The sequence below is a fragment of the Anser brachyrhynchus genome, assembly GCF_964034855.1.
Source record: "Anser brachyrhynchus genome assembly, chromosome: 2".
NCBI lineage: Eukaryota > Metazoa > Chordata > Aves > Anseriformes > Anatidae > Anser > Anser brachyrhynchus.
This window is the reverse complement of record NC_137695.1, coordinates 93,486,838-93,514,597: the sequence shown is the minus strand read 5'-3', so window position 1 is coordinate 93,514,597 and position 27,760 is coordinate 93,486,838. Positions and strand designations below refer to the sequence as shown.

General features: G+C 40.8%; 1 protein-coding gene and 1 long non-coding RNA gene across 3 annotated transcripts; one reads left to right on the top strand and one right to left on the bottom strand.

The window, feature by feature from the left end:
* Window positions 1–64: 64 nt before the first annotated feature.
* On the bottom strand, window positions 65–27,760 carry LOC308191066 (sodium-dependent neutral amino acid transporter B(0)AT3-like). 2 transcript variants are annotated; one of them, XM_080583054.1, is made up of 12 exons: window positions 26,239–27,760; window positions 18,005–18,145; window positions 15,959–16,096; window positions 13,663–13,844; window positions 13,131–13,241; window positions 8,886–8,998; window positions 8,315–8,443; window positions 7,528–7,684; window positions 5,400–5,604; window positions 3,722–3,881; window positions 1,901–2,063; window positions 65–955 (listed from the first exon to the last, which is right to left on the bottom strand). In XM_080583054.1, the coding sequence occupies exons 1-12, from the start codon at window positions 26,543–26,545 to the stop codon at window positions 743–745; spliced, it is 2,019 nt and encodes a 672-aa protein (XP_080439180.1). In that variant the 5' UTR covers window positions 26,546–27,760; the 3' UTR covers window positions 65–742. The 2 variants fall into 2 exon arrangements, with proteins under 2 accessions (XP_080439180.1, XP_080439181.1); XM_080583055.1 differs by lacking the exon at window positions 13,131–13,241.
* Window positions 10,801–24,978, top strand: LOC308191080. Its single transcript, XR_013947689.1, has 3 exons — window positions 10,801–11,106; window positions 15,133–15,332; window positions 22,704–24,978. It is a non-coding gene; the product is annotated as an uncharacterized lncRNA (long non-coding RNA).

Below are 27,760 nucleotides of genomic sequence, written 5' to 3'. Positions count from 1 at the left end.
ATATAAAAATGTATCTTTATGTAAAGATATTTATGCAAAATTAATTACTCAGGTTTTCTTAATGTAAGTTTTTTAATTTCTGATGCTTTATTGTTGCTCTTTGCAATGCTTGAAAATACAGAATAATCATAAAATTACCAATAATTATTTTATGATTATTAAGTTAATTATTATTAAATCATAATCATGACGTAACTACTAAAATAACTACTATTTAAATGCATAAAGGGATTTACAAAAAGTAAAGTCTAGTAAGCAAGTGGAGTCCTTAGTCTTCACAAGCTTCCATTCCAAATCTCGGGGAGGGGTGGGGAGTGTGTCAGTGAATGGAGAATGTATTTTCTTGTGTTTTAATTTTTATGTTGCTGATCATAAGGAACAGTCTGTCTGTTTACAAGGGAAGGGAAGAAGGAAGACGGGACACTTGCAATAACTGGCAGGCTTTCCAGGTTTAAAATCTGGCTGGACAGAGGTGTGAAGCTGGTAATACATGAAAAAATTAAAGCTATGGGGACTGTACTTGTTGGTAGGTAGGATTCGGGGCACCATGTGGGTGGGGCAGTACTAATGTAAGTGTGAAATTGGTTGAAAATAAAGCAAATGGGAGCACTGTTTATAGAGTGCTAATGAGTGGCTGTAAGCAGAACTACATGTATCGCTCAACTAACACGGTTTAGCGCTACATCTAATCACGTCTGACAAAGGCTGCCATCTTTCCTTACAGACAGGTGCAATGTTTTTTTTATTTTTTTGGATGAGAAAAGTTTCTGTTAACCTCCTGACATGAAAACACTTCTGGTGGTAGAAAGCTCGGGTCCTTGCTTCTCCACATTCGTTTGACCAGCTGGAAGAGTGCTACCAGAGGTACGAATATGCAAGGAAGGACAGCTAACAGCACACAGATGGCCTGTACCCAAGGTGGATAAGCTTTCTCCTCCTTCACAGGGAAATCTTCCTATGGAGATTTAAAAAAAAAAAAAAAATTAAAATTAAAAAAAAAAGGTAGGAGCACTTATTTTGCTATGATTTCCATATGCATTTTCTTGTGTTGTTATATTAAGGATAGCAGAAGTTTTATTCTTGCTCTGCACTACCATACAGTGGCCATGTACTCTGGATACCCTTCTCATGAGTCTAAACATAGCTGTAATTTTTTTTTTTTAAATTTGCACCCTCCCTTGATTAAGATCTGAGCTTATTCCAGTCTATGCATGTATTCATATTATGAAGGCTTATGCCTTGCTCTGAGGGTGACTGCAGTCTATGTGCAGTTTAAGGCCAAAATCAGTCTTCAACCCCCTGCCCAGGATGTATTTGAGAGGAATGCAAAAAGCTGCAACTGACATGAATTGGCCCCATCCAGATTGAAAGTTTTCATCATCAACATGTCCTTGGTGCTGAATTAACCAACGCTGTTCTTGGACCACTGCCTCTGTCCCTGCCAAAGCTGCACAGTCTTCATCAGTATTCATCAGTGTATTCATCAGTGCCCCCAGAGACCTGTTAGGTCTCCTGAGGAAATGTTTTTATTCCCAGTATATGTTATGCATCTCTGAAGCTGTGCTCATACACATGCACTCCCTCTGAACCCAATGTAGCTGTGGAGTCTCTGAGAGACATTTCACTTCAACAGTTCTCTGCATTACCCACATCTGTAAGAAACATGGAGTGTGGTGACGCAGGATTTCACGGAAAGAGGCCTTTGTTAACAAGAAAGCCGTTTTAGTATTTGTAACCTCATAATCTCTGTGCATGCTGCAGCCTTCTCACTCTGAGCATTTCCTCACTGCAGACTACATTATGTAGGTAATTAGTAGCAGCAATGATTTTAAAGACTCTGGTAGGGGAGAAGAACGTGTAGCTCGTTTCTGTTAAAAGTTGCAAATATTTGGGAACATACATGTTTAGGGTTCCAAGCTGTGTAGGTTGGTGGCTTCTGTATTTGGAGAGTAACAAAGGCCACAAAGACGATTACCAGGAGCAGAGGGCTAATAAACCTCCATGTGATCTGCCAGTAGAGGTTTAGTTTTCGTCCAGTCATCCATTTCACATCTTCACTGAACCTTTAAAGGGGAGGCACATTTATGAAGATGTCAGAGCTAAGTGGTAGCAATTTCACTTTTTCTGTGTTTTTCCTAAAAGTTTTAAACACACGGTACAGCTCCCTGAATCTTTTCTATTCCATATCCCTCTTTAATAACCTGCTGTTGGTGTTAATAATATCAATAAAGTAGGGCTTCTTTGATTCTTAACAAGAGATGAATGTAACTCTGTGAGTTTACATTACCTGAGTGCCTAGTTTAAGGCTTGCGAGCACAAAAAAGTGATGAACTTATTATAGCAGCTCTGTAGAACTATTCAGACCTTTCAAAAAAAAAAAAAGGCAAAATTGCGAAGGGGATAAACATAGTTTGTTAGAAAAAAGCCTGAATTAATCAGCACCAGATAAATCAATCAGTTGACACAAAGTTATTGCAACTTGAGCCAGCTTCTTCTGCAATGTGTAGTGGTGGTTATAAAAGATCTGGTCAATGTATAAATATATACCTCTTAGATTTGTAAACAGAATGGGTTCCAAGTTTGATTTCCAATACATGGTTCCAAGTTTGGTAGTTTGTTACAACATGATAACCTGTATCTACCAACTTGGAAGGAGTTTCATAATCCAGAACAGTAATTACGGTGGCATTTTTTTTAAAACTGGAGATTTTATAAATTCTCTTTTGAGTTTAGAAAAACGTGAATTAACTATTCCCCTATCCCATAATAGCAAAGAAGGAAAAAGTGTGCATATACTAGCACAACAGAGAAAATACAGGTGCTGTGAAACTCAGTCTGTGAAACCAGATTTTATTGTTACTTCTGCACCATGTAAGATTGAGGATAGCTGCATGTGCAGCCATAGGAATGTGTGAAACTGGTTATGTCACGTGGGAAATGCTCCAAGGATCTTAACAGTGGATCTTGAAAACAATGCAGGAATTTTAGCTGTAATTGAGGAGGATTTCTCTTATATTTAAAATCATAGCCTCTGGTAAAACTGAAGTTGAAATGATACCAAAACTCCGAAATGCAACAGCACTGATCAAACTTGAGTTTAGTATCTATATAGCATACAAACTGATCCACAAAAAAATCAGGACATTCACGATCGCTGTGCCAGAGCAAAAATTGGAAAGGCCAAGGTAAAGTCCCAACAAATGCCCGAGAAAATAGGGGAAAAAGAAAACAAAAACCCACACCACCTGATATTTGTTGAGAGCTGAGGAAATTTCTGGACTGGAAGGATTCTGATTAGAGAAGATAGGTTTAATCTCAATCAAAATGAGAAAAGGTTTCTGGCATTTACAATTACAAAGTATGCAGGAAAGATTTTAAACTAAAGAGTGACTTTAATCTGTCTTCATGTCTAAGGAGATTCTCAACATGCTGGCTGAACACTTTAATTTCATATATGTAGAGGATATTTGAAAGGCAATGAAACTCTGCTACGGCTGTTGACTTTCCAGCTCTAAGACTAGGATTCTGCCTTCCAGAAGTGCTAAGCAGAGAGCAACATCCCTCTTATTTTACAAATATAAGAGACTTGAAGCAAAGAATGGTAAGGACATTCACAGAACTGGTAAGTGCTGCAGAAATGTCAGTATTGTGTATCTCTACGTAACATGGATGGATTGAGAGAACGCCTCCTATGAGAAAAAAGTCCATGTTTCCAACTTACCTTTTAATTTTATAGACATACACAACCCCAATCACTTCAAAGAACGCGATGACTAGAAGAGGCAGTGAGCCAGCATAGCGGTCAAAAATGTCGATCCAGTAACTCCCTGAACTCAGCGTAAAACAGAGAGCAATAAGGAAGGAAACTAGGCATATTATACCTGAAGGAAAAAAAAAAAAGGCATCTTTGTTACTGGAGAACCAAGCTTAGTAAGAATATTTTTGTTCTAAATTATTTTTGCTCTTGCTCTAGTGATTTTTATTCTCTCTTCCTGTATGGAGTTAGCTGATACCACCTCCCAAACTCCGTTTTCCCGTGTGGTGGCCAAAGGCACCCTTGTGACTTGAAACATCCTTAACTTGTTTGAGGTCCAAGCAGGTGGTCTGTGCCTTGCCCTGTGTTAATTTTTTGAGTGCTGCCTATTGACTGATGTAGTGAGCTTCAAGTGCCCTCATTTCCATGCAGCCATTGGTCTGCATGGGCAGCGGGGTCCTGAGATGGGTAAGGGTCCAGAGCTAAGAGAGTGGATCCCCTTATGTCCCCAGGTGTAACTGTATGGTTTAGGCTTCACTGTACTGCAATACAGTCAGTTCCCCTCTAGAGAAGATGTGGTATTGGGGGTAATTCAGAGAAAAAGGAGAGGAAGTAGGTGTCCGTGTGCTGTGTTATTAAGGGCATCTAACTCTGAGATGGGCTTTGGTTCAATGTGGCATAAAATTGGCTCCAGAAAGCTCAACAATTCAAAGATCAGTTTCCGAATGGAATGGTTACCTCATCAAGTTGTGAATAGATTTGTTTTTAAATAAAAATTTGCAGAGTGAGAAGGATGTAATTTAGATGCCACAGGAAGGCAGTAGTAAAGGAATGACTGCAATGTTCCACATATGAATTTAAAATGGTATGTTACCAGAAGTGTTAATCCATTACTTGAAACTACCAAAATTTGTCTAGACCAATTTCACAGCAGGATCTCTCCTGTTCTTCTCTTCTGTTTCCATTTGCTAGCATAGGCTTTTACATTCCAGCCAAGAAAGCCAAAATAAACGTGTTCAACTCAGGAGTGGATTGGATTTGGTGAGTGTCTCTGGTTGAAAAGATTCCACCTTTGGTGTGCAGACAGGACATTAAGCACTTATTCCTTGGTTTCTGCTCTCATGTGTTCACCGTAAATGTGAAATTTAGCAGCAGCACAACCCTGAATGAAATAGGGGTGAGTGACCTATCGCACAGCCACGACAACATGGTACGTGGTAAGTTCATGCACAAATCGTTGGGGCAGACTGGCTGATGCAATTTGCTGCCTTAAAGTGATTTGTTTAAGTGCCAAAGGCCTCAGTGGAGACAGGGCTCTTCCTGATGTTTGCAACAGCTCTGAGCGAACTGGACTCCAGACCTGGCAATTTAACGAGTGCGCTCAGACTGAAACAGCTCTTGCAAACTAAGGGCAACGATGACAAGGGCAATACCCTACCGGCAGCTGGTGACTTCTGCCATAACTGCTACCTCATCTGTGTGCTTATCTTCTGCAAATACAATCCACTACCTTTCCCAGCGCTGTACAATAGCTAAGTTAATATTGCAAATTCTTAATCCCTTTATGATATTTATTAAACAGTTGGTCAGTTGTGCCTCTGTGCAGAAGCCGCCTCCTTTGAACAAAGCGAAGCAAATACCTTACCAGATAAAAGCTCTTTAGGTATTGATTTAGATATAATCTGAAGCTCTAGAAGAGGTGTGAAGACTCCCTCGATGTTTCCAAACATGGAAGAAAGGCCCAAGCTGAACAACATTATGAAAAACAGGATGGCCCAGGCCTGTGAGCCTGGCATTAGGATGATGGCTTGAGTGAACACAATGAAAGCCAGGCCAGATCCTGATACACTCTGCAGAATTCACAAATAAATTAAAAAAAATAAACACATTATACATGCCTAAATGTAGCTTGAGGCATAGAGTTATAATGCACTCTTTGTATCTTCCCTTCTGAACCTCAAGACCAGAATTTCAGTTAGCATGATTTCCCAAGATACATGGACTAATTCAAGTACCACTCTTTTACTTACAGCAGGAATAACTGGGAGTGCTACTGCTTTTAGGGTTTGTGCTAGATGAGATAATCAGGGTGATTGTTTCTAGGCAGTAAACCCCATTAAGCTGTACAGCTAATAAATGTGTTTCTAAAGGTGGCCTCCTAAGGCCAGAAATAAATAAATAAATTGAAAAAAATATACCAGACTACATACAAATACCATATTTGACGATCAAAAAGTTGTGTAAAATCAGTGGGAATGGCGAAGCTTTTTTAACTTTGTCACCTCTTATATCGTATCCTTCCCTGGAATCAAGCATGCTGGTCGGGCTGGGGGGAGCTATGTATATGACAGTCAACACTTGAGGGTAGCGTTTGTGGGGGTGGAAATGAAGAGCTCCATTTTAATTTTAAATAGTCTATCAGAGATGAATAGACAATCATAGAGCAGAACTTTAGAGGTGGGTTCAAAGAAGAGAAACATCTGTGAGTATTCACTGAAATAGCAATAGTTTTGCTAAGGCCATCTTAAATAATTTTTTAAAAAATCTATGGTGGAATAGCTGCTGGAAGTAAAAAAGATGCAAATAAATCTTATTGCTGCTCTAACAGTGAAAAAGTTAAAAAAAAATTTTGAATACAAAACAATCTACCATTGCCATGACAAAAAAAAAAAAGGCAAATTTATTTGAATTCAGGGCAAAGATGTTTAAATCTAAGCAGTAAAAATTGCTAATGTTACTCTTTTGGAAGTAAAATATCTCTAAGTCTAAAGGGTGATAGTCTTTATGATAAAGACTAAATCATAAAGGGTGTAATCAGAGGAAGACAGACCAAACTGTAACTGGGTCAGATCAGGGCTGGAATGCCTTCTTTGGACTTCTCCATAAGTAAAATATACTATTTCACCATAATTGTGTGTTGAGGATGTTGTGCATTAACATACTCTAACACATGTGCATGCTTTTGTCCTAATATTTTTTTCCCTTCAAGCTCCTGTCTTACTCTGTCCTCCAAACAGCCCTAATCTTTGGTAAGGATTTGTAACGAGAATGCAAATGTGTGAATAGTAAATGATAGCTACAGCACTGGATGGGATTAGTGGAACAAATGGAATGAGATTGGAGAAGAAAACAGAAGAAACAGCTGTGTTAGTGACAGAGAGAGAGCTTTAGGATGGTTGAGAAGGGAAAGGAGAGGATCATGATGTATTTTTGTTGTTGTGTATTTAAAACAAAACTGAATAAAAATATTTTCAGATCCTGTGTAGAGAGTGGAAAACTAAAGGGGAGAACACAGGAGGGAATAGGAATTTGGAAAAGAAGACAGAAGACGGATAAGATACCTTCCTGGTGGTCATATATGTGATCAAAGGCAAACAGTATTTTAACAGTTTTTATACCTTAATTGCCAAATATGGATTTAGCAAACTTCCATTCAGCATCCTTTTTGTATAATCGTTCAGCTAGATATTTTCTCTGTTCTGCTTATTCCCCTGACCCAAAGTAGAACTGAATTCAGTGTCCATTGAGTATGCGTCAGGTAGGAGGACCTTTGAAGACTAGTTCTGTGATAATAATATATTATTTTGAATGCTATGCCAGATAGCTTTGGATTCACGTTGTCCTACAGCAGTGCTGAAATCTGACATTTCTATTTTTTTTCATGATTATATGGCATATATTCATTACAAGTAAAGTACAAGTGCTAGTAAGAAAAAGAAAGACACCAATCCTAATTTTTTTTAGGGGTTATTTGTTGGAAGCAATTATAGTACCTGATCAAGAAATTCTTGAAGGTCACAGCTTTTCAGTCTGAGTCCAGCAATTTTTTCTGGATATGATGAATTCAGGAACGTAATCCAGTCTGTATAGTTCTGTCGCATGATGCTTTGTTCTGGAAGATCAAATTCATTGATGATACTGATAATATTCCTGCCAGAGAAGCCAACGCATGGAAATGCTATGACATGCATTCAGATGTTAATAGAAAGTTGTGTTTACTTTCGGTGCTTTTATTTATAACAAAAGAAAAATATTAAATATGGATCTGTATGTAAATATAGAGATGCATATTGAAAATAGTAGTAATCATAATAGTAATAAATTAGGAGAAAATATTCATTAATTCTTTCCTGCAGATACAAACTCTGAGTACCTCATGCAGATGCAGTATCTAAAATGTATTTTTATTTTTATTTTATGATATGTGAAAACCATTTCCACCACTTGTGTTTAATAACTTACTGAATCCTGTGGAATAGAAAAAGGTGGTTTTTAACTACTCCTAATGCTAGTCTGAGATGATCCTTAATTAGTGTTGTTTTATACACTAATTCCAATGTATTCTACTTTTTTTTTTTTTTTTTACTTCTTACAAATGCTACCCCTGATCATTCTTGCCACAGTGCCTTGACTCTTTATAAAATTTTTCCATGTCTCCATACAGATGCTTTTCCTTTTCAGTGAGAAAAAAAAAACTCTCTAAATGCATGTTTTCAAGTAATGCATTATCTGTTTAGGTGTTGAAACCACAGCATAGCACTGGAAATGGAAGTTTCTCACCTGTCCAAGCAGTCCCAATAGCCTGTGGTTGCTTTAAACCCCAAAACAGAAAAGACTGGGATGGAAGCATAGAGGGATGTCAAGCTGTTCACAATTGCTACTGTCACAGCATCCTTTTCACAGTCATTTCTAGAAACAGAATTCAAACAAACAACGTGGCTTAAATAGGCAAAATTTACCCTTCCTCCCCCATGATATAGAAAATAGAAAATAGATATAGAAAATTTTTAGCCTACAGTACAAATTGTTAATCTATACAGAAGGTATTTGCTGAGCATAAGAAAAAAATCTGTTGTAACTGGTGAAATAGATCTCTAAAACTTCTTATTCTCTCACATTTCTGCAAACGTTGTTTTTGAAAATGGCTTTTTTTAGATTCCCCCCCCCCCTTTTTTTTTTTTTTTTTACCCAGGGAGGAAAAAAAAAAAAAATCTAATTTGGCCTTTTGGGAAGGCAGCAGATACTAAGATCCCTTAGAAATATACCAAAGAAAAATTTTCAAAAATTTTAGAAAAATGCACGAAATGCAGCAAGAATTTAACCAACTTGTAAAGGTTACGGTTCTACTTACTTTGGGGGATTGTAGCTTGAGAACGCAATAAGCCCTCCAAAAGCCAAAGAGAGAGAGAAGAAGATCTGGGTGGCTGCATCAAGCCATACACGGGGATTTTTCAGAACGTTCAGCTGAAATAAATGGAATAAATGCATGCATTTAGTTTGAATTATTTTTTTTTCTCACTGCACTCATAACTGGTCTCCTGTTTCACTTGTGTGAAATTGTCAGTTGTGTTGCAATCTAACAACGCTACAAATGGGAAGTAGTACAAAATATGTCAGTAGAGCAGGTGTTTTTGAAGACATAATTTGGTCTATTTAAAGTAATGTACTAATTATAGAAACTTTCATTTTAAAATTATCATTAAAATAACTGTATGTCTCTTCTGTCTGATAATATAAATGTGTTTCTATATGACAGGCAGTAGGCACACAATAGGAACAGTACATTACATTTTTCCTCAGTGTATTTCTTTTTGTTAAAACACATACCGGGTATCTTATAGTTTAAGAATATTATCTTCCTAAAACTGTACAAACTAATACTTAATCTTCATTGCTTTGCAGCAAATTGATTCCACAGTGAACATCTTAAATCCAAAGTACTGTGAAAACAGCATTAAAAAAGCAACAGGACAACATAGGAAAAAGGAGAAATTGATATAGGGAAATTTGAATTTTGATTTACGAAGAGGAGATGTGATAGAGGAAGCTAACTGAGAAAATCCATGATTGTTGAGTTACAGAGAATAGTATTCCATTTTAAATAAATATCGTGAGTAAGAAATTTCAATATTAACATCAGTCTAAAAAAAAAAAAGATGAGGTTAGTAATGCAGAAAATGTTGAATGTTTTGAATAAACTCTTCCTGCAGTTGGCTAAGTAGCACCAAGTTCATACTTTATAAGGTCAATTACTTTCCAATCCCTTATCAAGAAGTGGGAAGAGAAAACAGAATTAGCTAAGAATTAATGTTTTAAAAATCAGTTGCCCCAGAAGTAATACTTGGGCTGTCAAGCGTTTCACTTTGCTTTATGTCACTCTGAGCACTGATCAAATTGTCACCCTAGATATCCAGACTGAACTACATGCGTTCTGTGTTGTGTCTGCATGTCTGGGCTGTTGATCCTGCAGATGACCCCTATCACATGTAAAGATAAGAGTGTGCCCCAAAAAAAAGTTAGTAACGTTTTGGGTTTCTCTAAAGCTGGTCTGAGCTTGAAGAACGAGAACAATGCATTCACCTCAATTTGGATAGATGCAGCGAATGCCGGTGCTGCAGATACTTTCTCCAGAAGCGTGCAGGAGAACTGATATTAAGTTTTGTACAGCATTGTATAACAAGCAGGGATGTGTGACCATTACCAGCTGAAATGCTTCAGCTTGGGTAAACAGACTATTTTGAACATATATTTTGGAAGATTTTAACCAAACCCTCCAGTGCTCGCTGGTAGGACCTCATGCAGAAGCAGATTGCTATTGCCGTGCAGAAACAAAATATTTGTGTTGCTACCTGGCCTGGACAGTTTGATTATGGTCAGTGGTCAGTGTGGAGAGATGCAGCTGTTACAAATCTGGCTTCCTGATTAGGGACTTTGGGTATTGAGTTTGGAGGTAGTTTAGTTTTGTGCTAGATGCAATGCGTTAACTAACACTGTAAAGTATGGAAAGTACTAATGAACCCCAGAGTTTAAAGAAACTGTGGACAGGCAAGTGCCAAATAATGTGTCCAGCTCATTGTACTAATGTACACGTGCCTGAACATTGCTGGCCATTATCTATTAGGCCTACCTTTGCTTTGGGGGGGCGTGTTGAGACCTCCTAGAAAAGCCCCTTGTAAATACAGCATGTGCAGTAAGTTGAGAAGTACCATTCTACTTAAGCACATCATAGCAAAGCTGTTACCTGAACTTAAGCAACTAATTATGGACATAAAAGTTACTTTATATTTTCAGTAATATGCCACATAGGTTTTGTAAGCATGTTGTCAGAAGACAAAGTGTGCTGAAGCTAGAAACATGAGGATAAAGACACAAAATCGGAATGTTAACAAGTGAACACTGAGTAACGAGGAAAGGAAGCACTGACTGCCAAGGAACCTTCAAATATTCATAAACCCTGAAAATCTTTCAGATGTGAAAGAAGCTGGAAAGGAGGCGTTTGTGCTCCTGAGCTGACACGGATAACCACAGAAGCTGAATCCTGTAAAGACTTGATGGGATCCTTCTTCTGTGAGGTTTGTTTTTTTTCCCCTCCCTCCAAGAACCTTTCCAAAAGTCTCTGTTCCAGATGCTGTGTTGTTGCTTTCCCTTCGAGGCCTTGTGAGCATAACTTCAGTATCTTTTTTGTTTCGTTGTCTGCTTCACTTGCCAAGCAGCCAAGGATTTAGAGGGTGTAAGTAAACCATCAGACTTCTTCATGCCTGAAAGTCAATGGCAAGGAATACTCATTATTTGTTCTAGAAATTAGGGAGTGAAAGTGTTAGGTAGCAAAAAGCCAACTATGTATTTCTGCATGAAAATAAAACCACAGCCTGCTGTGTTGATCCGTATGCATGTAGTTATTATTTGTGAGATCTGCTAATGGGAACTAAAACCACAAACTTAGAAAGTGAATGAACTCATACAATATTTGAAAAAAATAATAATTAATTTAGCTGTTTCTCAATTCAAAACTGGCTAAGATGTGACTTTTAGCGCTAGATATTGCTTTCTTTCACAGATTTTCTAAAACAACAGTGATGTGTAACAGTTACCAGAGAGTGGATGTGGTGGCTATTACAGAGCAGGTATAATTTCTGCTGCGCTGCAAAATTGGAAAAAAAACCTGCTTTTGATAAGTGGAGGAAGTAAAAAAATTAATAGAGAAAAAAAAAAAAAGGATGGTTGAGGCAGAAGGTTTTTTATCCTTTAGAGATTACAGTCTTCTAGAGAGGACTTTACTCTGCTAAAGCATTACAAGCTTCCTGCAAAAGGGCAGGAACAGAAGAGCAGTTCCCCCCTGTACAACCCACTTTGGGACATCCCCCGTGGAGCAGTGCAACAAGGAATTTACCTGTTATTATCTTTACTGATGCCAGTGGTGGGAGTAGTTAATAAGCTAACATTAAATAAACAACAGAAAAGGCAATACTGGTACTACAGCTGTGAGCAAGGAGAAGAAAAAAAATGTAGTAGTTGTATTCTTACTGTCTTTTTGCAATCCTTGAAGTGTCAAAATCTTCCATAACAGTTGTGTTAGTTTAACAAAGCAACCCCTCTGTCTTACATTATAGCCTTCTATGCAATAACCACACAGGGTAGCTATCACTTACCAGGCTGTTGCATCAGTTTTCCCATGTTTGTAGACAAGAATGTAGTTCCATCTCCAAAAGCATCTTCAGATGGCTCTTCAAGGATGTTCCTGGGAACTGCTTCCTTACACAGGCTAGTCGATAACTGCAGGTTGATTGCAGTCAGATTTTGATTCTGACTTCAGTCTACAAAGCCATCTGACTCTTCTTTGATGATCTGTTCCTCCTCAGCACTGTGAATACCTTCAGGCTTTGTCATTCTTGCATTGAATGCAGACAAATCTAGTTTTTGCATTACATTCACCGGGTAACGATCCTAAGTCCCGAAGACGTCTGAGATCTTCTACAGAAACTTGACAGCTGGGCTGAGACCAAATGCCAAAAATGCCGAGCCCTACTCTGGCTGTGGTGTCCAGATCTGCTTTCTTCATTAAGACAGTGCATTGAAGCAAAGAGGCTTTCAGCTGGAGGTGTGTGTACATGAAGTGTGCGAACACAGAACTGTGGTGGTGTTAGTTTGTATTGTTAGATTACTCAACTGTGAGAAAGCATTTGTTGCCCTGTCTGAGCCCTGCAAAAATGCAAGTGCGTGTCCTTATCTCCTGCAAAGACCCAGGCTGTCCTTCCTGGGCTCTGACAGTATTCAGATGGATGCCCATGTCACTGGGCTTGCAGGGGGAGGGATAAAAGAGGTGTCATGTCTGAGCTTTCTCTTGCTGTTGACCCTTTTCAGGCCGGCAAGTAGTGGATCTCTGGGCTTCTTGGCTTATGTTGCTCTTAAAGCCTGTGTTCCTGTTGCAGGCTACACTGATCTGTGTTTTGCAATCTCTAGAGAGGATTAATACCTGTAGGTGGTTAATGCTGTGTGCTGTCTCTTGCTTCTCCAAGCATTTCTGGAACTCTTGGTATTTTGTGTGTTGAGGAAAAAAAGGAATAGTAATGTTTCTGACTATGGTGGTAATACTTACATCAGGGGTGAAGAGGTAAGCTAGCCCTTCAGTGGCTCCTGGTAGAGTGAGTCCATGAATAAGGAATATAGTTAGGACAAGGTAAGGAAATATTGCTGTTACATAAATAGCCTAGTCAGAAAGCGAGAAATAAGAGAAAGTTACTGACAATGACATTAATAGATCTCTCTAAGTTTTTGCAACACACCATCCTAACAATATTGAGTGCTACACATAAACACTGAAATTTTTAAAATAGTTATTAATTACTTTTACTTCTTTTAGTTAATAACTTAATGATAATGTATTAAACAATACTTTAATTAAAAATACATTTGCTCTTCATACTGTGAGGGGAGACTGGTAGGGTAGAAACATTTGCAAAGGAAAAGATGAGCACAAATCTGTGCTGCTGTTGTGGTCCTGCTGGACCATCAGCACACTGAAATGGGGCTGAAGTGGCACACGGTGGTGAAATTCAGTAGCTGGAGAACAACATCCAGAGTGCAGAATAACGCCCTGCATTGCTTGCTTCTCTGTGTCCCTTCCCTACCTTTCCTGTGGTTTCAATTCCTCGGATGGTGCAGAGGTACACAATTGCCCAGCAAGCTGCTAAGCACAAAACAAGCCACCACTGTAACGTGCCGCTCTCAGCGATGTCGGGTGTTATGTTCAGAGTTTTCCTGTACCAAAAATAATTGACTGCGGTACTTTCGTAACATTCTTCATTGAGCCCTGGAAAAAAATGTGGCATGCATAAGAATAGAAGTTGAAATGTGGTAATATTTTGCCCGCTCACTGTCTAATAAGAGGCAATGGTTTACAGCAGCAGAGAGTGGCAGGGCTGTCTCTTTGAGCCCTCCAGATGCTGCAGCTCCTGTTTTTGCACCTAGCCAGTCGTATGTCTGGAGAGCTCAAAGCATCCTTGTGCATCTCCAGAAGCAGGGATTACACAGCACAGAGCCAGTACTGGTACTAAGCCCATAACCAAGAGGTCCAGTGCGCAGCAGGACTACGGGAGCTGCTTCTCCTCTCTGCCTGGTGAGGCTTGAAGTGCAGTTCTTCCTCTGCTGAGGACAGCATGCTCATTTTCTTGCAGTGTCTCCTCCTCAAGCTGCTGTTTTGCATGCAAGTTTAGCATAGCATTGTGGTTTTTTTTCCCCTCCTTTGCCAATTGCAAGTCCTGTTAGCTTAGGCTATTTGCTCCTGCCAGGGTTATCTGGTGCACTGAGCAGAGCTCACGCACAGCGCTTTGCTGCTCTCCAGCCATGATACCCATGCTGCAGGGAGGACGGCTCATTCTGCATGCAATGAAGGTAAGTCAGTCGTCATGTCATGACTAGGAAGGGACAGAATGTGTGTGCGGGCAGGAGAGCAATTAAAAAAATAGACAACTGCATTTTGGCTATAGCAGGCTATAGCCTGCTGCTGCATTTGCTGGTAGCAAGTTTAGACGGTTGAACAAGGTAAGTGGCTGCAGGAAACCTCCCTTATTCTCTTGTTTTAATTCCAGAGCTAGGCATGATAAAGTATTTTAAGATAATCCTAAAGCTACAAGGAACAATTCCCCCATCTGATTTGAATTTTTTCATGTCGTCTGAGATGCCAGCATTTTTAATCAAGCTCTCAAACAGCTCCATTTCTCCCTTTCCTTGTGACCTTTCACTCCCTTCTGAAACAACCACCTTCCCCAGTGAAAATCTGAACGTACACAAATGCACAAGGTGGCAATCATAAAGTTGCAGTCAAGCAGAGCTGCTCAATGCCTTTCACTGTGGTTGCAGCAGAGAAACATTCCATACTGTTCATACCTGGCCATCTCAGCCATCTCAACAGTGATTATAGGATTATTTGTTTCACTTTCTGCTCTGCTAAATGGCCTTTAAACAAAGTAAGTAGGTGTAAGAAACTAGGTGTCTGACCCCTCAAGACTTTGTTGTGCTTTAGTCAGGAAAAACTAGTTTTTTATCCTCCTTGTATCACTCACTCATGTCTTTACTTTTTTCTCCCACGATTTATGTAGGAGATGTTAATTCGAGTGTCTTCAGCTAGAGGAAAGAGGCAAACCAGCTTCTCACTGGGAGAGGTTTGTGGAGTGGTGCCCGAGCAGGAGGGAGCCCCCTGCAGCCCCCATCACCTAACTGTGAGGTGCAGAGCCACCAGTGCTTTTGGAGGAGAAAAAGAAACCCTGGAAGCAGACATGGTAAAATTCTTAGTTATGAGGTAAAATAAATAAATAAATAATAATAATGATATTTAAATGTAATATTGATAAAGAAATAAGTCACTCAAAAAAAAAAAAGCTGAAAAGTAATTTTAAAGAATAATGAACTGTCTTTATCCTGTTCAGGTACACTTTCTTAGGTCTTACTAATGTTCTTTGTAATGGGTAATGTGTATCTAGTCTGAGCATCCAAACTGTCTTTAAATGTTTTCCCTGCCACCTCAAAAGTTTGTATTTATTTGCTCCTTTTTTTCTTAACACTTATTTAGTTTCCTATTTTGAAATTGAAAGGGTGGTGGACTTTCTGGCTTGTTATGTCATAACCAATGCATCACCACCTAATGGAAAGTTAAGTCTCACCTAAAGCAATTACTGAAAGCTGTAGTCATAAATTTGATTCATAATTATGTCTGCAGTCTCATGTCTTGATATGTAGTTTATGGTGATGGTCACAAGGACTGTTTCTTCCTGGTTGGAAAGCACAGGACGCTCTTTCAATCTGGTCCCTGTATCATAGTGCAAGCTCAAAAAACACACAAAGCTTCCCTTTTCCCCCTGTTAGTCCCCAGGCTCTGACGTTTGTGATCCTCCTGGTGCTGGCAGGGGTGCCTGAAGCAGCAGTTACCTGTTCTGTTTTCATTTAGAGGACAGACACTCCAAGGCAGGGGGTCCTGGAAGGAGTTTACGAAATACCACATCACCCAGGTTAAAACGGTGTTGTAGTACAAGCTCACCAGAACCGACACCATCCACGAACCAACCCCTGCAGAAGACACAAGATCTCAGCTTAGAAAAACTTTGGAAGAAGTTACCAGACACAGCACTTGCTCTTAGAAACTCACATCTCCTAATTTCTCAATATTTATTTATATTTTTTAACCCCAGAGATTTTCACAGAGAAGAGCCGTTTGCGTCCTCGGTAGCCAAACTCCGGTGCACAGTCCCCCTGCTTCACCAGCCCTGCTCCAAGAAGGGCGGTGCTCCCCTGCTTTGTCCTTGTCCTGCCTTGTGCTCAGCCTTTTACCCTTCTTGAGGACTTTGTGCCAGCAAGCAGCCATCTAGGCAAGCAGGTGAGAAATGCCAAGAGCAGGGCTGTGGGAGCACCAAGAGCAAAGACCTTCTAGGCCCCACAAATGCGTGCCTTTCTCGTTCATCTCCTTGAGCTGCCTCAGGGACAACTGCTGAGGTTGTTGAGGTCTGCTGGGGTCACTTCCAGCTATGCACGGGGGCGGGGGGGGGAATGAGTTTTCTCTGCCTCCATTAAGGTTTTCTAATATGAAAAATATGAGAAACAAGTGCCTTCTTTAAGAAGAGGGGCCTGTTGGGATCAGACATTTGGGGTGCCTGAGCTATGGAGCCCTCTGGGAGGACACCCCTCCCAACTCCTTGGTGCCAGCCTGCTTCTGAAAGCAGCTTCAGATTTGGGGAAAACATAGGAAAATTCATCTTGGAAAGGATCCCACAAGGTCTCTGGTTTGATTCCTTGCTCTGAAGTCAAAGCTGCTCAGGGTTTTAATCCAGTCAAGCCTCAACAACACTTCGCTCTAAAGGTGGTGGGCACTGGGCTGCTGGCTCCCGATTACCAGAAACCAAACAACTAGCACAGGAATAGGAGCACGTAGGTGAGGCTTAAACAGACAGTGCTGCTAGTCTCTGTCATGAAAGCAAGATGAACCAGAAATTAGTTTCCTGTGGTGGTCCCTTTTGCTCAAATGCTGGGTTTAAAGTTGCCCCAGTTCCTACAAAAGATATCAGTATTTTCTAGAAGATGGCAGAACTTTAATAGCAGACCAAAACAGACTGAAGTTTCATAGCATGAGGGCACTCTTTTGTCCCATATTATATGCATATACGCCCTAACCTGGTAGCTTCTCTCCTACAATAAGGAAGAATATCAGCGCTACAGATTATACTTGCTTGCATTTTTGCAGAGGGAGGATGGACATGCCTAGCTGTAGGAGATGGGTCTAGCTGGAGGCACGACCCTGCTGCTTGGTGTTTCTCCCTGGTTGCCCTCTTACCTTTAGATAACTCCTCTTACCCACCCCTTCTCCTCCCACACACACCCACGGGCATAGCTGTCACTACTGATCCCGTTTTCAGGCATTTGCTTTGGGCTTAGGAGATGTCAGACTCCTTTTCCTGATTTCTTGTCTGTCTGTGTGTCCGTCCCCCCTCCAGTCCAACCCTTCCTGGAAGGACAAGACGGACTTCTGGAGGGGCTCTGAGGCAGGAGCAAGAAGCACCATGCACAGGCAGCTGCCATGAAAGCTCCCAGATGTGGTATGAATGGGCCAGCGTTGGCTGGCAGAGCTCGTGATGGGTCAGCCCCACCAGCCCATACTGATCCTTGCACAGGCAGCTTTAGCACCTCACTCGACACCTCAGACACCACGGGGACACAACGGGCTCCTCAGCATTGTGGGAGCATGCCTAGTTCACTTAATTTGCTGATTCATTTAATGAGCCAGTGAGTTTTTCCTTATTACTTATGTCTCAGAGAAGGCTCTGATTGCTGTGCTTTCCACAGCAAAGGTTATAAGGTTTGCATTTATGGCTCATGTGTGCCTGGAATAACACCTGATGTGACTGATTTTCTAATGGGCGACAGAGACAGGTCTGTAGGAAATCAGTGCTGTGGTTCCTTCAGCCCGGACCCTGAGAGACCTACCAACTCCTCCAAGATAAGGTGAGATGGCTCTCCAGGCACTGATGCTGCCTTTCCTCAGGCACTGTCCTAGGGCGAGTTCGAGATGCAACAGTGGGATTCCTTCAAAGATAAGCGCAATGAAGTATGGGATCAGGAATGCCCCTGAAAAGATAATTAAGAGCAATTGAACCACACTGTTATCTGCATCTCACTCAAATCGCTGTTATCTCCTCTGCTTCATGATGGTAACAAAGTCTTTTTAAGAAGTATTGAGAGAAGCAGCATTGCTGGGGAAGCCTGTTGGGTAACTTGTTTGTAGGCTGTTTTGTTGGGAGAGATGGAGGAGGGAGGGCTGGGACTCTTAGTCCTAAAAATGCTTCCCCTCAGGCACTCTGACATCCCATTAACACAGAAGCTCTACAGAGCCTCGCCCTTTCCTCCATTTCCCTTTCTTTTGTTGCAGGGATAGCAGCAGATGTACAAGATGGGCAGTATGCAAATGGAAACTTTAAAAATTGAAAATGTTTTATGGCTGGCCCTTGCACAACATTAACACTTACTACAGTTCAAGATATGCAGGTGTCACACTGTTCCATTGTGTTCCTACAAGATCTTTCCTCCCCAACGTAGCTTTACACAGACACTGATTTTCATGAGACCAAGTGAAATTTCATCAAGTATGTTTAAACCTTCTGCCCACTTCAGTCAAAATGGTCTAACAGATGGAAGTTTATTGGCATGGCCAGCTACAACTGTGCCCACAAAATGTCTTTTCTTTGGGGAAACAAAGACAGAAATGCTGCCTCCGCCCCTTCCAACTCTCCTACCAGCTCAAGCCAACTCTGTGCCACTTCATCACTTTGTCAGCAGTTCTGTGCCTTGTTATGCCATCACCACAACCGTGGTGCTGAGAGCAGAGCAATTCACCTCTCCACTCAGTCTTTGGCCAGGAGACGGAAGTCAGGCAGCTAGCAAGGATTTCTGCTCTTCCAGGAACTGCCTCTGTTTTGCAATCCCTGGCTGTTTAGAAAGGCTGGGCTTATAAATTGAATCACTTAGGGCTAGGAATTGCAATAACTTTGCTACCTATTGCTAGGTAATTGCAGTAACTATATGCAACTCCCAGGCAAGGTTTGGTGTTGTTTTTTTAATAGTTTCGTTCTTTATCAAGAAATGCGTGGGGTGGGGGGATAAATAATGCTTCTCTAAATGAGAGACTGCTCTTAATTTGCCGTAGGTGGAAATAGGAAATAGAAGTCTCTATGATCTGATTTCCTTACACGTTTTTAACACCTAAGAAGCAGATTTGAAAAAGAAGCATTGGAGTTGATTTCCAGTACATAAGATTCCCACTTTGGATGCTTGGAAGCCCTGCTCAGTAGTCCCACTGCTCGGAGGAAGCTGCTCCTAAGAGCAATTACAAAGCCCCCTAAGAGGAGATTCACAGAGGGAGGTAAGGACCACAACAGTTAGTTCATGTAAGTGTTTTACCACCTAAGGCAATCCAGGAGATGCTGAGCCCTTCCTAGCAGGCCATTCCACAAGGGACCTATCTCCCGTTTCATATCTACCCGGAAATAACTGTAACAATGAGTGCAAACTGCCCCGTGTTATCTCTCTCTCCTTCTCTGTTTGCCAACTGACAGCAGAGCACATTTAAATATTCTGCTGATATAAGCCTGTTTACTTTGTGCTGGTTTGTATGCATCTCCAGTTATATTTACAGCATAGTGTCATATTTTGCTCCAATGAAAAATAAAATCTCAATGTAAAAAGTATGCTATCTGCAAATATCACAAGATGGCAGAAGACAGGGCTAGCAAGAAATAGAGCTAATCTTTCTCAAACCAAAGTCAAATAAATGGTTAATAGTGTAGAGGCTCAGTTCAGGTTCAGTTCTTTATTCATTTGCTTGCAGTATTTTTAGGCAAAAAGGGAATAGGCAGGAAAAAATAGACAAGCTGCTCAAGCACTTGAATCTTGCACTTCTCCAGAGTAAAATTCCCTACTGACATAAAGCAAAAGGGTATGGGAAAGGTAGTTGATAAGTAATGGTGAGTAGGAACCCACCAGCACTGTATAATCAGGGGGTCTATTTAATTGATAGGGGAGAGTATGCCAAAAGACAGAATTTAAATACATTTTCAAAAGATGCCCTGGGAAATCTAACTGTAGGAAAGGCAAGGAGAAATCCAAGAAGCAGAATGAAGAATTGTGCTGGTGTCACAAAACAGAGCTCATCATTCAAACACAGGCACAGCAAAAACATACCAGCACATGTTTCATGTGTAACACAGGTACAGCAGAAATTCAGTAGACTTGACATATTGGTAAGTTGGTTCCATTTACAGTAAAGTCCAAAGCGACTAGGAGCACAAATGTGTGTCATGCTCAGTATCATTGTTGAGAAGAGCCCTTAGAGCGGGGACAGCTCTACAGGCATTGCAGGAGAAAAGAAAAATTCCAGTGCACTACAGACACACTTAGTGTTTCTAGAGCCTGACCTCAGCAATGGCCTGGGGACCCATCAACCTTTTAATTTCCCATTAAATCACTGAAGTACTTCCTGCAAAAAGTATTTTCAAAGTACTCCATATCAATTTAGAGGCAAATCGGATCAGAAAAGCTGTGACTTAACCATACTCAGCCCTCTGCCTGGAAAATGATAATTGATGGGGATGTCTTTGTATATCACCTACACACAACAATCTGGGAGAGAAGAGCATGAACTACTAGAGAGCCTGTTGAGAGTTGGGGATGACCTTGTGGCTGCACCAGCGAGCAGAATGGCAAAGGGGCTGGTGATGGAGAGCCATCTAAAACTGAATCACGGCAGCCAGCAAAGCAGAATGACACCACCAAACTGGTTTTGTCACACCTTAGAAAGAGAAAGCAATGGACCTGACTAGTGGAGACGTTAAAGCAGTTTAAAGTACAGGCCGGGTGATCTGCTAATCCAGATGTACCAGCTGCAGAAATTGTTGAGCCTCAGTGAGAAATGGAGAAGAAAACCCGATAGCTTTGCTCGATGTTGGAATATCAACGATGACTTCCTAAATGGTGGAGAAAAAACTTAGAGGAACTGACCCACATGATCAATATTGAAATTCTTGACAGTGCCTGCAGATCAGCTAGCAAAAGTAACGCAAGTAACTTAAAACAATGATCTATAGACACAACAGCATTTGAAAGGTTAGGACACAAATAACAATTTTCCTTCAGATCAGAAATTTAAGAATGGAAAAAAAAAATAGTTGTAATGACTGAAGTAATCTGAAAAGTAGCAGAATAGGATGGTACAATGCAACAAGTAGTCAGAGATCCACATCACTGGTATTCTTGGTACGTAGGAGAAACGGTGATGGATGCATTTTTCCAAAAGGCTGAGAACTGAATGGCAAGATACCTGTGGTAATTTATGTTTTACCTACAAGAAGTGGCAGGAGGTGGTAACTGCTTACTCAGACTCAGAGAAAAAGCTATTAGCTATTGAAAGGGGATTATCAAAATTGTCCTTTTTCCCCCACAAGAGTTCAGGTATAGTAGCAAACTGAAAATTCATCAAGCCTGAAATTGAAAAATAACACCCTCAGGTGTTTGCAGCATGGATGCTGGGTCCTAAGCACCAACTACTTCGCTCTGCATATCTGTTCTTCTTGGCCCATACTGCTTGCTCGTGAGACCCCTTAGCTTCTCAGGATTTCATGATTCCTCATGGTGATAATTCTTCCCATTTAATGAGCCCAGGAACAAGCCTCATTTTCTGGACCGTTACTGCATCCTGCTCAACTCCTCAGTGAAAAGCTAGGGCATGCGGTTCCGTTACTTCATAATTTTGCTTGTAATAATTTCATTAATTGTTCTGTCAAAACCTGAACATTTCTGCTCTTTGCAACACACCGTTTTTTCTTATTTATTTTATAATATCTTCTAGGCCTATATGTTATTTCTCTCAGATTTTATTTTCCTTCTGAGAATGCAGTGAGCCAGGCAACTGCATTTTATAGCAAGCTGTCATTCAAATTTTAGCTAGAGGTCAGGTAGGCCATGGGTTATGAATATCTGCAAACCATTGCCTCAGAAGTAAATGGAAGGTCTGCTTTAGGACTTATGTGTATTTATTTTCCTAGAAAGAAAGTGTATTTTGCATTAAAGATATTCTCCAGTTGTTGTGTAGGCCCAGGCATGCTGCACATAATTTTTATTACCCATGGGTTAGATAGGCATGTATATACCAGCTGTAATCAGAAGGACAACACTGCGGTAAGTTACAGATAGAATAACCAGTTGTTGTTGTTATTGTTTTTTTTAAAGTATACTCAGTTGACTATACGAGTATATATATATATATATATGTACATATATGGCTATATGACTTGTTTGAATCTCATCTTTAGGTGACAAAATATATACCAGGCCATTTAGAAATACCCTTTCAATCCCAGCTGCCTGGAAACCTCTGTGTTTGTCTCCACTTACTGTGGCAAACAACCTTCATATCCATTAGTCATGAAAAGTAAATAGCTAACTTAACTCGGGCAATAAACCCAAATAATCAGTAACGAAAGCAGGTGATAAATGTCAGCAGAACTGATATTATATTAGATCCAAGTTACTGAGTAACGCTAATGTGCGATGAATAAGGTTCAGAGGTCCGATGAGAACAGCTGACATGAGACAAATATACAAGCATTTATTTTTAACTCTGTTTTTTTTAAAGACGTAGAAATGAAGAAAAGTGCATTGCCTAACTCTTAAATGCTTGGATATCACCTGGACCGGTTGTGAAACCGTGGTCTGCACCCCAGAAACCGTTCAGCCTTTGACTGTGCCTTCTGTGCTGTTTCCATACTGGGTTTCGCTGTGCTCATGGCCGTGGCTGCAGGCGCCGAGCCACCACACCTCCTGGGGCCCATGGTCAGCCATGATGCTGCTGGTCTGTCCTGTGCTCACGTCTCCAGAGGTACACAAGCAGGATTTATACGCCAGTACCCCTGAAAATCAACTGGGCTTTTGCATCTCAGTTGTTTGTTTTCAACAGTGCAGCCACGTTACACACATGCATAAACCCAACAGGTCTGTCTTCCTGGTGGTCTTCGTGACTCAAATTCTTCCAACACCTGCTGTCTATGAGAAATTATTTGCAAACCCCAGAAAATTTGGCAGCACTTTGTTACAGAGTCCTTCATGCTGTTGAGCTCTCTGAGCCCTTTGTTAAAATCCAGTGACCAAATGTTGGCCGTACAGCCACACGTGGAGCTTTGTTCACCAATGTGTTGTGCCGCTCTTTGTAGTGATGCAAAGAAGCTGTACGGTGTCACCAAGACTGCTAGCTGTCTTCTACCAGTTTTTCACTGTTAAATGACTGCTCAAACTGCAAAATAATGACTCACCTTTGTCCCTGTAGCATTTCCCCATTTTTATTTTCTTTAAAGTTGTTCTGGGATCTTTTTCACTCCTAGCAGCTCCTAGTGAGATCTATCAGTGGAAAAAGCGGGGTATATCAGGGCCTAGAAGCTTGATACAGAAGCAAATAGACTTTCTTAGCATGGTGTCATCCACAAGAAAGGTCGGAGTGGGTCTCCTTGTCCTCACACTCATGGTTTGCTTGGGGTGGGAGCGGTCTGTAGGCAGGGACGCTGGGGACCCCTGAGATCAAACCTCGGCAGGAGGACAGCGTTGGGTGATCTTCTGGAGTGAGCATGGGGTCTGAAGATGCTGGAAACCAGCTGGCCACAACTAGCTCCCCACCTCCAGCTCTAGGAAGCAGCCCTTGGTGCTTCATGAGAAGGCGTAAGAACATTTTTTTACAGGCAGGAGACTGATACTTCACCTTAATCCATATCAGAGGTTTTCACAAAACCCTGAAGCACAATTTCAAGCAGCCTCATGAAGCCCATTACCCCAGAAGCATGGTGAGATGTGCGGAGGAGCTGTTTCTCTCTGTCATCCCACATGTTGGTTTCAAACTTTCCACTGAGCGATTCAGGTTAATTGCTCATTACATTATAAAAATATTATGCTATGTTAATTTTACCATGCTATTTGTTAATACTGAATGGTTTTTGTTTCTTAACAAGGAGTAGATAGATAAATAGAAATAACAAAATAGTTTCTGTTCTATTTCTCTGTGTCTTTCTTTTCTTCACATAACTTTTGTGTCCCTTCTTATCCTTCTCATTCATTTCAGTCTTTTTCCTTGTGAAATATTTGTCCCTAAATGCTGGATGTGGACATTTGAGGGTGTCGGTTGCCTCCATCTTATGTGTTCTCTAACTCTATTTCAGTTTTTAACTTTGTATAAAGGGACCCAGATTTCTTTCTTGGCTCCATGCAGTTAAGAAGGACATATAGAAAGCATATCTTCTGGATCATTCAAAAATATTTTAGCACAGCATTTAGCACAGAACCAAGCTGCTTTCCTTTTGCTTGTCATTAACACAGGTAATTTAGTCTTGCTATCCATTTCCTAGAGCTTAGTGAGCTGTAGGGCTGTACTTTGTTCCACTCTCAGTAACTGTTTAATGCAGAATCAAAAAATACTGAGGCACATCAGGAAAAAAAATGGAATTCAGCTCTTCAAAATGAAATCCTGTGTAAGTGCTGGCTGTTCCCGAGAGCTGTCTGTTGCTTTGTCTTTGCTTTTCAGGCTATCCAGGGATCCGAAGATGCATCTCTGGACGTGGTGGTCTCAGGCATCCGAGGCCACCTGAGATGCTGCAGGGCATTTGCCTGACCTTAGCTCCTGCTCCAGAAGAACACCCTCCCCTCAGGCCCCATGCCACTTCTGCTGCCGGGATGGCCCTCTAAAGGCGTTTATCCCATCTCACCAATGTGTGCATTGTTAACTGAAGTGACAGGCTATTTCCAGCCATTCCAACTGGCACACAGAGGAACAGTGTGCTTGCAGCTATGGCTTTCTAGCCACCTGGTTGTGGAAGTCATCTGCGAGCATTTCACTGGTTTTCACATTTTGAAAATAAATAGCATAAAGAGTTAAGTCTCCTGTGAGGCACCTAACCTACTGCTTCTTCTCTCTTCTTATTTGAATTAGTGCCATAGTACCTCATTTATAGACTATGATAAATGTATTCATTCATTTCCAGTTTCTTGAAATAAATGGATTAGACTCTTAAGTCACTCCTCACACCATAAATTTTCCTGACCTTGAATAGTTCTTGGGGCTCTTCTGCAATTATTATTTATTTTTTTTTCAACTTGATTTGGAAAAGTGGTCACAGAAGTTGTCTTAGTACCTGTAGCAATATCTCCACCTAATTTCTAGTGCTCCATTTATGTGTGCCAGCATTCTTTTGGTTGATACAGCTTGCTCAATTTCATTTGTTCAGCTACTCACCGGAGTCCCTAAGTGGCCACTTCTTTCTAAAACGCTTCCTGCTACTAAAGACGGCATCCGCCCATGGTTCCTTGGTTGGTTCAAATACGTGTAATTCTCCAAGGAATGCAGATACCTTGGTAGAACGTACTTGGATTTATTTTTTTTCCTACCATTTGCAAGTTTCTCTCAGTTTGAATTTTATACTTCTCCAGTTAATTGAAAGACAACAAATAAAACTGGGCTGAAACAATTTGCTACAGCACTCTGCTTGAGACGGCTTACCATGGCAGATCTCAAAAGCTGCTGTAAGTGGTGAGCTGTCAATTACTCATTTCTGATCCATCTGTATTTACTAAATTGGCTGTTTCTAAAGCAATTCTTCACAGGAATGGTGCCCAGAGAAAGTCTTGGGTGGGTGTCAGCATCACCTCACATTCTCGTGCTTGTGTTAAATCAGCTGAGCATTTCAGATGGCTTCAGAGCCATTGAAAAGTGTGATTTAGATTTGCTCAGTTTTGGATTATGAGTTACCTCCTAAAGGCGTCAGAGAAGGGAGGAGAAACTGGTTCGCTGGGGCCTTCCCAGGACTTCTTGCTTTTCCTAAAGATAATAAGCTGCAAGTTCAGCTTCCTCCTCCTGTCAGCACTGTAGCAGCAACGTAAGAACTGTAGCATCAGTTAGCATCAGTTTGGTTTTATTTCCTAAAGAAACACATCCTTTAAAAATTAAGTATATGTCTATAGAGAAAGCCAAGCTAAAGAGTAAGCCAATGGTGCAAAAGGTTAGATAGCTTAAATAAATAAATAAATAAATAGATGAGTGATGCAAATATATAACTTGAATGCCCATCATACGTTAGTACAGTTATGTTGGGATGATAATTTAATATTTTGGCAAGGTCCCATTTCAGTCTTACCGCCTCCATGTATCTGACACAAGTATGGAAACCGCCACACGTTCCCCAAGCCAACAGCAAACCCGATGCAGCTCAAAATGTACTGGAACTTGTTGTCCCACTTCGGCCTGCCATCTTCTTTAGGGGCTTCAGGTGGCACGTCAATGGGCAAATCTTTCGACATTTGTGTGAAATATCCTTGGCTCTCTAGCCCCTTTCCCTGTACGTGGAAAGATGCTTCAACACCCGCAGGTGTCTCTCCTGCAGGTTTTATGGGGGGGTGCCCGAAGGATTCTGGAAAAGGAGGTGGAGCAAAGGAGCGTGCCATTGCGAGTGCTGCAGTTTAAAGACCAAACCAGGAATTATTATTGTATAGACAGAGTGACCTCTCATGATGTTTTGCAGTTCCTTCTATAGTCAGAGAACTTGGGAATATGTTGTTAATGGGTAACTCAGGATCAAACCGATTTTTATTTTCTGTTCTCCTTCTGTTCTCAGATGCTTACAGAGAAGTGTGATACTGAATATAATTAAAAAGGAACATTTACAGCAATCACGTTTATTAAAATTGTAAAACACTTAGAAAGATCTGTGAATAAAGAAAGTGTTGCCGTTTCCTCTGTTGCTTTGCTAACACAGTTAAGTGAATGAAGACATTTTTTGGTAAGTGCAAATTAAATTAGTATTAGTTGGATTTACCTGTTATTGCACTAAAACCTCCTCCATCCCGTGCATTGCTCTGAGATGGTCATTGTTATATCAAAACCTCAGCCACGGTCTGATAAAGGTGTGTTTTCCTGGCTGTACTTGCAGTTGCTTTTGTCCATCCCAAGGTGCACATGGACCAGATGCAGTCTCACAGCTTCTGCTGCATCAAGCACTGCAGAGCACCTGCACCACAACAATTGCTGTCTTTCAGCATGCTTCTCCCTCTCTGAATATCCTCACATGTACCTATGACTAGTTTAAAATATTTGAAAGGTCCATCACAGTGGCAAGGAGGGTTTGAGGAATGTTTTTATTGCAATAATCTTTAATATTTTGTAAAGCACTTTTTCAGTATTTTTTTTTCTCAATTTATGAGCTGTTCTGGTTTGAAATGTCAGGTGTTAAAGCAGCTAGCTGGCTATCTATTTGTTAGTTTTTAAAATAAATAAACGCTCTTATCTTTTGATATGAAATTTCAAACTGCTCTTGGTCATGTTCCAAGACAGGACTCTGCTCTGGACAAGACCACATATGTTCGGGTATCAGAATCCGGTCCATTTTCACCACAACTTCTTGAGGTTAATCACTTCCCACCTGTCAATGAATCCCAAGTGACTATTTTTATTGTTCATTAAATAGTTACTGAGGAATGTAACAGCTGAGTGCTTGCCTTCAAATGAAAGCCTGTGAGAACGACTTTTTTTGTTTTCTTTCCAAAATACCAGGGTTTTGCTGTTTTGCACTTCAGACCACTTCAGTACATGCCACAGAAATCAGCCAGGGCTGTTTTCCCACACCACCATCCCGTACACTGCTGCTGTGCTCCAGGCCAGGA

Bases quoted from the DNA above. Each gene is read 5' to 3' on its own strand.
- LOC308191066 (XM_080583054.1), bottom strand. From the start codon at position 26,545: ATGGCACGCTCCTTTGCTCCACCTCCTTTTCCAGAATCCTTCGGGCAC. The intron at 8,444-8,885 runs GTAAGTAGAACC...TTCTGTTTCTAG, and splicing joins TCAAGCTACAATCCCCCAAA to AAATGACTGTGAAAAGGATG. The intron at 7,685-8,314 runs GTGAGAAACTTC...CTTCTCTGGCAG, and splicing joins TATTGGGACTGCTTGGACAG to GAATATTATCAGTATCATCA.